This window comes from Mus caroli, chromosome 7 (assembly GCF_900094665.2).
Source record: "Mus caroli chromosome 7, CAROLI_EIJ_v1.1, whole genome shotgun sequence".
Taxonomy (NCBI): Eukaryota; Metazoa; Chordata; class Mammalia; order Rodentia; family Muridae; genus Mus; species Mus caroli.
The window spans coordinates 134795214-134805779 of record NC_034576.1 but is presented as its reverse complement, the minus strand read 5'-3'; the positions used below and the strand labels follow the sequence as shown (position 1 = coordinate 134805779).

The following is a 10566-nucleotide window of genomic DNA, read 5'->3' as shown; positions in this document are numbered from 1 at the left end:
TGTTACACTGGATGTTACACTGGATGTTACACTGAATGTTACACTGACTGTTACACTGGATGTTACACTGGATGTTACACTGACTGTTACACTGGATGTTACACTGAATGTTGTTACACTGAATGTTGTTACACTGAATGTTACACTGAATGTTACTGTTAAGACAGAGGTAGAGAATGGATCCAGAGATCCTAGGCTGGCATAGCAGCCCAGACCTGATTGGCTTATGGCAACAAGTCTCCAAGTATTGCGCACCAGATCCAAATATCCAGGAAGTTTCCTTGGATATGATGGACAAAGGGTGTTGTCTAACTCCGAGTCACATCCGGCTTCATGCAACAACCAAGCAGGGTTAGTTTTTCACCTGTGCAGGGAACCAAAAGAAAGGCACGTTTGGCCAATACAAAAGCTTGTAGTAACAGCAGGCAGTAGGCTGCTTCCATCTTTCTCCACCATCACCTGCCTGTCCAGCAAGAGGTTTGACCCTCATGCTCTCAAGTTGCCTGATTGCACTCCTGGGGAGGCTTCTGCATTTCAGACAGAGAGGGTGGGCAAGCGGAAACAAAGCCTTCCCCATGCTCCTAACCCCAAAAGGCTATTGTTTGCAACCTTTTGGGCCAGAGCTCCAGTGGTCCAGTAACGCTGGCTGGAGCACTAAACTAAACCAATCATCCATGTGAGAAAAGGGACCTTCTGTCTTCTGAGATGGGCTGCAGTAGGTGTTGGGGCGGTTGGGCAATTGATCTAGAAGCAGTCCTGAAACTTTAGTACATATTACATAACTTGGAGCACTTATGAAAACGAAGGGTGTCTAGGATAGCCTCTACTTGTAACTTGAGTATCTCACAGCCCAGCAGCCAGTCAAAACAGAAATTTCTCCCAGTCAAGGGAGCAAGCATTTGGGGAGAACAGCTTGGTAGTTGCTTCAGACTTCTGGCATTGCTTACACAGACACGATGGGAACTCAGGTCAGGTACACTGAGTGCTGGGCTCATTCAGAGAGATTTGTAGAGCAGATTCCACAACATCCTTCTGCCTGAAGCACCGCACTGGGTTCATTTCTTGCTGATGCTCCTGTGGTTGTTTTGAAAGCGCATTGTCGCCTCCTGTGGATGACTTGCCTTGAATACAGTTGTTCCACAGAGGCATGGCATTTGACCACTGTTGGGTTGCTTATAAACCCACATCCATACCGAATAAAAAAATTGTTCTTATTTTTAGCTTTAGCATGTACCACCCTTTTCCTTTTAGAAAATATTTATTCTCAGCACTCGGGAGGCAGAGGCAGGCGGATTTCTGAGTTCGAGGCCAGCCTGGTCTACCAGGACAACCAGGTCTATACAGAGAAACCCTGTCTGGAAAAACCAAAAAAAAAAAAATATATATTTATTTTATTTTATAAGAGTGAGTGTTTTGTCTGCATGTATATAAGCACACTGTGTGGCAGGAGCCCTTGGAGGTCAGAAGAGACATGAGATCTCGGGAACAGTTAATGACTGCTGTAGGCTGCCCTGTAGGTCTTGGGAACTGAACCTGAGTCCTCCCCAAGAGCAGCAAGTGTTCTTAATGGCTAAGCCATTTCTCTAGCCTCATCCTTTTTTTCTTAAAAAGTTATTTATTTTTATTTTACATATATGAGTGTTTTCCTGTGTGTATGTATTTGTACCACATGTACACAGTTCCCGAGGAAGCCAGACAAGGGGGTTGTTAGACACTGAAACTAGAGTTACATGTGGTTGTGAACCATCATGTGGGTCCTGGGGATCAAACTAGGGCCCTCTGCAAGATCAGCAAATGCTCCTAACCACTGATCCATCTATCCAAGGCTCTCTATCCTACAACCTAACCTAGTACCACTTCTTAAGGTACGGCATTCCAGCCTATTTTCATCCAACTGGGAAGCACTGGAGTTATGTTTATCTGGCTACCATTTATTTCTTTTGATCCTTCAACCTATTGAAGACAAGAACATTGGTGGGTTGAAAGACAAATGAAGGTAAGACGGTCTAAGGACAAGAAACTGTGACAAAGGCTGTGCCAGGCAGGCTTTTCTGACTGTGGCCAATTTAGAGGGAAGCGAGGGTATAATGTTGCACACCTCTAATCCCAGGATTTGGGAGGCAGAGGTAGGTGGATCTCTGTGAATTCAAAGTCAGCCTGGTCTGCATAGAGTTCCAGGAAAACAGCCAGGACTACACAGAAAGACCCTGTCTCAAAAACAAACAAAGCTTAGAGGGAGAGTCTGAAACAATACTGGCATTTCACAAGATGAAGGTACACACAGAGCTCATACTTGTAATCCCAGTTCTCGGGAGACTGAGGTCACTGGGTGGTTCAGCTTACTTGCTAGAGCTGACAGAACTCGCTTTAGTTATTAGGCAGGCCAGAAGTAGGCTGTCACATAGCACAAATGACCCCTTCCCTACTGTCTGTCCTACTGGGAGGAAGCCTTTCAGGAGGTAGCATGCATAGACAGGGAACCAACACATGGCTCATATGATATCTGGGCCAGGGATTTTGAAGCAGCTTGATTTGATGCACACCACATGAACCAAAATAGCCATGGAAACATCATAGGAATAGTTATAATGTCTCTTCTCCTTGCTGTAGCCAAATACCTAACAAGAAGCAGATTTATGGAAAATTTGGTTTGTCTGGGCTCACAGTTTGCGGGCACAGTCCATCAAGGAAGAGAAAGCATGGTAGCAGGAGCCTGAGCCAGCTGCCACTACTCGGGAAGTGACAGAGATGAAAACCAGGATACAGAGAGAGGTGAAAGCAGGCACTCAGCCTTTCCCCTTTCTCCTGTTACTCTTGTCTGCCTTCCCAACCCATGGGATTTTCTGACTCACCCCTCTTTTCTTGCATCTTGAATTGGTTGCCAGCCTGGCCCAGGGCAAACACCAAACCAAGAGTGGATACAGTTAAGACTGTTATTATTATCAAGACCAATCAATATGTGTTCTGTTCATCAATGTAACCCTCATTTGCTTAATAAGCTTTGATGTTTCCTCTAAGTTTTTAAGATAAAGACGTTGATTCTTTAATCCTAGCATTCAGAATGAGAAGGAGGCAGGGGGACCACGAGCCCCAGACTGTCCTGTGCCACTACATAGGAAGCCCAACCCTGTCTCAAAAACAAGTCTGTTTTTTTTTTTTCTTTTTTTAACCTATGGATTTCCACAAGACACACTTTTATTGTTTAAAGTGAAATATGTAAACATGTTTATTTTTTGCAGTTTAGAGGAGAGGCAGGCAGGCTGTACTTTTGTTTTGATTAATTTTTCTTGTTCTTTTTAAGAAAATCATATTTCGAGGCAGAGTCTTACATAGCCCAGCCTACTTTGAGCCCCATAGGTAGCCAAGGGTGACTTTGGACTCCTGAGCCTTTGGCTTCCACTTCCCAGGTGCTGGGATTACAGATGTGCACCATCAAGTTATGTGGTACTGGGTAATGAACCAGAACGCCATACATGCAAGGCAAGCTCTGTCACAGCTGAGCCAGAGCTAAGATGCTAAGATTCCAGCCCAGGGAGGACACGACGTTTTGAATTTATCTTTCACAAATCAAGTCTCCAAGATGGTTTTGCATTCTGTGGGGATTTGTTGTTGTTTTTCAGTTTTACTTACTTACTTACTTTTTAAAATTATTATTAATCAGATGATGATTTCCTATGCAACCTTGGCTGACTGGGAACCTAATGGCCTCAAATTTGCAACAGTCCTTCTGCATCTGTTTCCCAAGTGTGAAAATTGTACCTGCCTCTGAGGTGTTCTGTTTTTTTTGTTGTTTTGTTTTTAAAGTGGTACTTGCTTTTCTTGGCACTCAGAGTTCACAGCCCCAAGGATGGGGTAAACAACAGTGCTAAGCTGTAAATTACAGGCCGGGGATCAGGTAAACAAACCGGTACTGATGCTGCCTCCAGTAGCATCCTTTTAAAATTCACTGTCTTTTTTTCTTCCCTCTTCACAGAGTGACTTGAGCTGAAGAAGCACATGTTGGGGAAAGCCATCCAAGTACCAAGTAGAGGGATGCATCCATGCCTGTCTCCATAGTCAGTGCCTCCCTCTGGCCTTCAACTGTGCCTGATGAAGCTGTCTCTTTGGCATGTATGTCCTAACCTGTGGGCTGGCTCAAACAGAGAACTCCCCTTGTATTTATTTCAGGAACATATGATTTTATCTTAGGGACCTTAATGCAGCTCATAGTATTACCCACCCTCCCTCTGCATAAACCACACATTCTTTCTCTCCATTGTTAATCCTGTTCCCAGGGTGGGTGGCAGCTTCTCAAGGCTGTGCCGGAATTACAGGCCACTTTGTTTGGACAATCTCTTGAGCAGCCTGGCACCATTGATTTGCATCAGTGCCTCTGGAATAGCCTTTTGCCATCTCCTTAAAGATACTATCTAAGCTGTGAAATTCATTAAATAGCCCCAGAAATGGATCAGGTTATTTAACACAACATCCCTAATGGCACAATATCTCAGCTGTCCACACTGATAGCGAACATTGTCTTGGATAGCGTTATCAGCCCAGGACACCCGCTATGAATATTGATCCTGGGCTTGTTACAGCCATCACTTGCCATCAGGACAGGTCAGAGTTGGAACCCACCTAGCATCAAAGCAATTTAAAGACAGCACTCAAATGGAATTTTAATGCCCAGGCTGGGGGAAGGGGAGAGGGAAAAAAAGAAAGAAAGAAAAAAACAACCAAATCAACTTCGTGCACATAGGGAAGATGGCTTGCCAGATGTGAACATATGTATTATAGAGAAGCATCCTGGATAACATGCGTGTCAGAACGTTAGCGAGTCAAGCACTTTTTCTCAGTTGTTCCCAAAGGGAGGTTTTGCTGCCTTATGGTTCGTGCAAAAGAAGTAGCCAGAAAAAAAAAAAAAAAAAAAGGCTCCCTTAAGCTTCCTGCTTCCACTCCCCCATCAACAGAAGGACGTCTTTGGGTGTTTGCCTGTGGGCTGAGTGAGTGAAGCGGTGTTGAGGGAGACACATAGTTGTTTCTCCCATTTCAGAGTCCTGGAGGCTCATACTGTGGTGAACACACAAGAGAAAGGGTGGGATGGTGAAGAGAGGAATTTAAAACCAGCCAAGCACGCACGAGAAGATCTGCAGGCTACAGTACGGGGCCTCTCCTGCTTGTCCCTTTTCTGTGTTTAGCACCATAGACTTCAAAGGAAAGATAAATCCTAGGAGAGGAAACACTTTATATAACATAAACAACAACAACAAAAGACTATGGAGGTGCCATGAACTGAGCCCAATTCTGTGTGATCGTGGCTGGGGAAGGGGTCTGTTCCTCTGCTTTGGGATGTGACGCCCCTGGAACGCTTGCTACTCCCCAGTCCTATGAAACGACTCAATGTGTCTTCCAGAGAAAAAGGTTAAGACAAGGAATCATGGAAAACCACAAACATTCTATGGATTCCCGAATGAGTGACCTTAGGCAGATCTTTCCCAGCTATCCTGAAAAACCTAATATATATGGGAAAAGGAAAAAAAAAAAAAGGATTGGGGTTAGTAGGGGAGGAGAGAGAAGGAAACCGGAAGACTTATAAAAAATGTGGGAACTAGGTGAGAAACGGTTATCCAAACAGAAAACACAGTATGCGCATTACTGAAGAATCTCTGATTTGCATGCATTGTCCCTTGGCCTGACCTCTGGGTTGTCTTTTCCCTGAGTTTCACAAAGCGCATATTCCCTTGGCAAGGGGGGGGGGGGTTCTGGTGGGCTTGGTCTGGGCACTTTCTTCCCTTTGGTTTAAAAGCGCATTCCGTCTTTACTTTAGGTCTGGAGCTGGCTTGAATTTCCGCAAGGCTTTAAAGTCGGCAGGGAATGTGGTGGCCACCCCTGGGAGGGACTGAAAGGTTTGAATGAGAAAAGCTACAAGGAGCTAGCTCCCAAGGATACCTCTTTAATAACAGATTGGGTGAGCAGCTCCCATTACTTTAGTGAGGAGTCCCCTCCTCTTCCTACTTCTTACCTGCTTAGACAATATTAATTGTCAAGACATTGTCTGGGAACCACATGGGGCAAAGAAGAAAGAAGCGGCGGGGTCCAAGGTGGTTCTGAGCAGAGGGGCTAATGCTTCAGGATTTGTTGCTGAAATGAATGCCTTAAAAAAAAAAGGAATATCACCGTGGGTGTGGCTAGTGCAGACTTTCCCTCACTGCTAATGCTGGCTGTCCTCCCTGGAGACTTGGGGGGCAGATGGGGCCATTTTAATCGTCTCTCTTCTCTGGTCTTAAATTCAAACCGCCAGGCATCTTTTAACCTTTTCCTTCTTGACGCTGGGAAAGGAACCCAGAGAGTCAAGTTCTGATGTTAATGGTAGAATCTGTGACTGAGAAGTCCTGACAGGCGACGAAAATAGTATCCGAGGAGGGATACTCACCTTTAGCCAAGCCACCTAGCCCTAAGCCTTCAGCCCTCTGGGCTGGTGTATTTCCATAGACCCCCTTTGACCAGGCCCTGCTGGTCTTCTGAGTGGAAAGAAAAAACTCCCCTCCAAGAAGGCTCCCCCTCCCCCCCGCTCCCATATCCTAAGCCATCAGGGTGACCTGAAAAGCCTTGGCCCAGTCCAGACTCTTGTCATCTGCAGCGCCACCGCTCATCTTTGAACCTCATTTTCCTTCGGTTTGAAACCACAGACTGTGGTTCCCAGGCCACACCCATCTCACAGGGGGGAATGCCTAGAAAATCAAGAGAGTGAGAAAGCCCCAGGACTTTATAAACTGTAAATGCACAGAGGCTTTAAAATTTCTAAGTAAATGTGCCCGAAGCCTTTACTGTGGTTCAGGGATGGGGTTTGAGATGCACCGTGCATCAGGGCGAAGCAATCAGGTCTGGCCTCTGTGGCATCGCCAGGTCAAAGGAAGATGGCAAGTGCCCCAAGAGAAATCAGTAAACTTCAGTCAGGTGAATGTGTGTGCAGATGAGGTACGGGAGATAGAAGCCCCCCTCACGCCCTTCACGAGTCTCCGCAGCATGGGAAGATGTTCACGCAGCATGCCACCGTGACCCGGCGAACCGGGAGCGCGCATTGGCGCGCGAGGGTCCCTCTAGTCGGCGCTCCCTCCCCTCTCCCGCTGCCCAGGATAGTCTCGTGGAGGCTGCAAGCGCTCACTGCACGTGGAAGGGGTCTGGCCAGCTCAAGTGCCAATCCTCAAGCAGCCCCCCCACCCCACCCCCTTCCCCGCTGCTCTCCTCCCGCCCCGCCTCCTTGCCCCCCTCTCCAGCTTCACTTGGCGGGGAAATTCCAGTTCGTGGCTGGAGAGCTGTGGCCAAACCACTGCAGAAGATAAGGCTGAGCGCATCTAGCCCCGACCCCAGTGCGGCTGGCCTCGGGCCCGCGGGAGGCGGGCATGTTGGCATGGCAGGACGTCGGGGCCAAGGCGGCCCCCTCTCACCACAAGATCTCCTTCTCTGTCTTGGACATCTTGGATCCGCAAAAATTCACGCGAGCTGCCCTCCCGCCGGTGCGTCTCGCTGCCCTGGAAGCCAAGAAAAGTTTAGAAGAGGTGGAAGCAGGGCAAGATGCTTGCTCGGGGAATCCAATCGGGTCACAGGAGACCCCTGGTAAGAATGTGAAGCGGTTTTAAGCCTAAGTGGTATCCGTGTGTGTGTGTGTGTGTGTGTGTGTGTGTGTGTAGTAGCCAAGGTTTATTGGTAGCCTGGGAACTAGAGAAGGTGATCCCGCGCAGGTGCGAAGCGAGTCATCCCTACTTGGAAGAGAACAGAGGTAGGGAGGTGACTGAGACTTCCAGGACCAGTGTGTGCTTCTTTCCTGAACACCTGCTCAGTGAATGAGCGCCACAACTCTGACTGGCTCACATAAACTACAGCTCAGGCTCACTGATCTAACAGAAATGTATTGTGCTCTCCACGTGCTAGAACCTGGGCGAGGAGCTTGGGATAAAGGTTATGAAAATACCTTCCAACACCACTCCCATTTTATGTATGGGGCAATCGAGGGGCTCGGGCTTTCCCCGGATTAGGTGTTTTTTTTCACCCACTCGGAAACCTTTAGAGCCCATGCTCTTTCTCGGACCCAACAAGGGACTGCCTCTCGCCCCCCTCCCCCCCCCCCCCCGCCATAGCTTTTGGTGCTCTCTTCTAGACCTTTCCCCCTTATCCCTGAAGTTAGTGGACACAAAAGAAAGGGTTCCGGAAAGTTTGTGGCTGGAAGAACTTAAGATAGCAGGATTTATGCTTAGTGGGACATGGGCATGGGATTGACTATTTGGAGAGACGCTGAAGGTCTAGGGATTCAGGTCCCAGGGAGGGCTGCATATAGCACAGTCCCCTCCTCCTCCTTCCTAAGTTTGGAGGTGATTGTCTGGGGCTCCCGAAGCCTCTGGTGGCCTGGCTTGGGTCCCGGCCGCGGGCCTGGATTAATTGTTTGGATGGTCTCTCTGTGGGGCCGCGCTCCCCTCCCCCTAACTCCTTGATCGATATTCTATTACTGGCGCCTGCATATCTCCTGCCCGCAGCTTGCAGGTACTGACTTCAAACCCCCTTTCCCTGTCTGATCCTAATATTGTTCGATTAAAACTTACCTTTAATAGATGACATCTATCGATCAGGCCCCGGACAAATCTGAAACTCTATTAACACTACTGGAGAGAGAAGATGGGAAAGGGGGAATTTCTCTTTTTTGGGGGGATGGGGGGGTTAATAACTTCTTTTTTAATTGCTAGGAGTTACACAGCAACATAGGCTCCTAGGGACTAGAGAGATGCACTAGTAAACGCACTTGACATTCCCAATCGTAATGCACAGCTGACTTTGCTCTTCCCGGTTTGATAAAGTCACTATGCTTTCTTGAAACAGGGTGTCATCCAACTTGTACTTCTTGTGTGCCTACTTAATGGCAGATTTGTAAAGGACACTGTACTCCCGAATCTGCTCTCTAGGGTGTGTGGATTCAGAACCGAAGAGGGCAAAGTCGGGAGAGGGGAGGAACTGGGAGTTGTATCAAGGGCAAATCTGAGTGCTCCGGGGGAGGACAAGAAGGTTTGGGAGTGCCATTGGGTAGAATTGTTATGGGCTTCTGGTCACCATCCCCTTCTCTTTTAGATGCGGTGGGCCGAGGCATTGACCCCGGGTCTCTGGTGGAGGGCTCCGACGCAGAAGAGGAGGAGGAAGCTGAGGATGCGGGGCGCGCGCACCAGCCAGAGCGCTGGCAGGGGGTCCATGCGGGCTCACCAGAGGCCGGGGCAGTGGCGGTGGGAACGGAAGAGAGCGGCGCGGATGGCCTCCCGGCGTCCCCGGGCTCTCCCGGTTCCCCGCGGCCCCGACGCCGGCGAGCGGAGTCCAGCTGCGCCAAGCCACGGCGCGCGCGCACTGCCTTCACCTACGAGCAGCTGGTGGCCCTAGAGAACAAGTTTCGAGCCACGCGCTACCTGTCGGTGTGCGAGCGCCTGAACCTGGCGCTGTCGCTCAGCCTCACGGAGACGCAGGTCAAAATTTGGTTCCAGAACCGCAGGACCAAGTGGAAGAAGCAGAACCCAGGGGCCGACGGCGCCGTGCAGGCGGGAGGCGGTGCGCCTCAGCCTGGGACACCCGGCGCGGTAGCGGGGGGCGGTGGCAGTGCCACTGGGAGTAGTCCTGGCCCTCCGGTTCCTGGCGCTCTGCCCTATCAGACTTTCCCCACCTATCCTGCCACCAACGTCCTCTTCCCTGCCGCCTCCTTCCCGCTGACGACCGCCGCCACCGGGAGTCCCTTCACTCCATTCCTTGGGCTCTCCTACTTGACCCCTTTCTATGCTCCACACCTATGAATCCGGTACTGCTGCTCAGTCAGAATTCACGAGTGATCAGTATGATGACGCGGGTCCCTGCTTCACAGAGGGGCACTGACCGCCCCCTCCTGGTGTGCCGCTTCCCTCCAGCTGCTGGTGGCGCCACCAGAGGGCGAGGAGAAGCCACCTGCAGACTACAACCACACAAGCCACTGAGGGGTGGAGGCGGTGTCCGTCCAGACCAGGCTGTTTTAAAAGTTTCCAGCTTCTGGACCTCATTCTTCCCTTTCATTTACTTCGAGGGCTCTGTTTTTACCGTGTCTGGCTAATAAGGGTTCCCAGGATGGAGACCAGAGGGAGCTAAGATGCCCGGGGCACCAGTTGCTAGCACCAAGGACTGAATCTTTAAAGGTGGCAGGACATATGAAGAGGAAGAAACTTTCCTTCCTGGCATTGGAAGTGGCTCAGCACGGTACTCCCAAATCCTGAACAAAGCTGGAGCACAAGGAAGCCAAAGCAGATGCAGTTGTTGAGTGGGCTGGTTTCAAGATGCGCGACCTTATTGTGTGTTACCTCCAGGTTTTGATAACAGCTTGGACAGACCACAGCAGTGTCCTAAAATGCACAAAAAGGACAGAAAAGGGAGCGATGACCCAAAGGCTCTCCTGAAGTCTGTGTGTGAGTCTTTGTGATGTATAGTACTTGGCGCCCATCTGTCCGTTCTGCTCCACCTTCACGGACTTCAAACTGACCGAGCTGGAGCAAAGCAAGTCCCAGCAGCAGGCATTGCCGTATATTTCCGAAA

General features: G+C 49.4%; 1 protein-coding gene across 1 annotated transcript; it reads left to right on the top strand.

The window, feature by feature from the left end:
* The first annotated feature begins 7272 nt into the window (after positions 1-7272).
* Nkx1-2 (NK1 homeobox 2) lies at positions 7273-10240 on the top strand. The gene is made up of 2 exons (XM_021169001.1): positions 7273-7596; positions 9097-10240. The coding sequence occupies exons 1-2, from the start codon at positions 7383-7385 to the stop codon at positions 9798-9800; spliced, it is 918 nt and encodes a 305-aa protein (XP_021024660.1). The 5' UTR covers positions 7273-7382; the 3' UTR covers positions 9801-10240.
* The last annotated feature ends 326 nt before the right edge of the window (positions 10241-10566 follow it).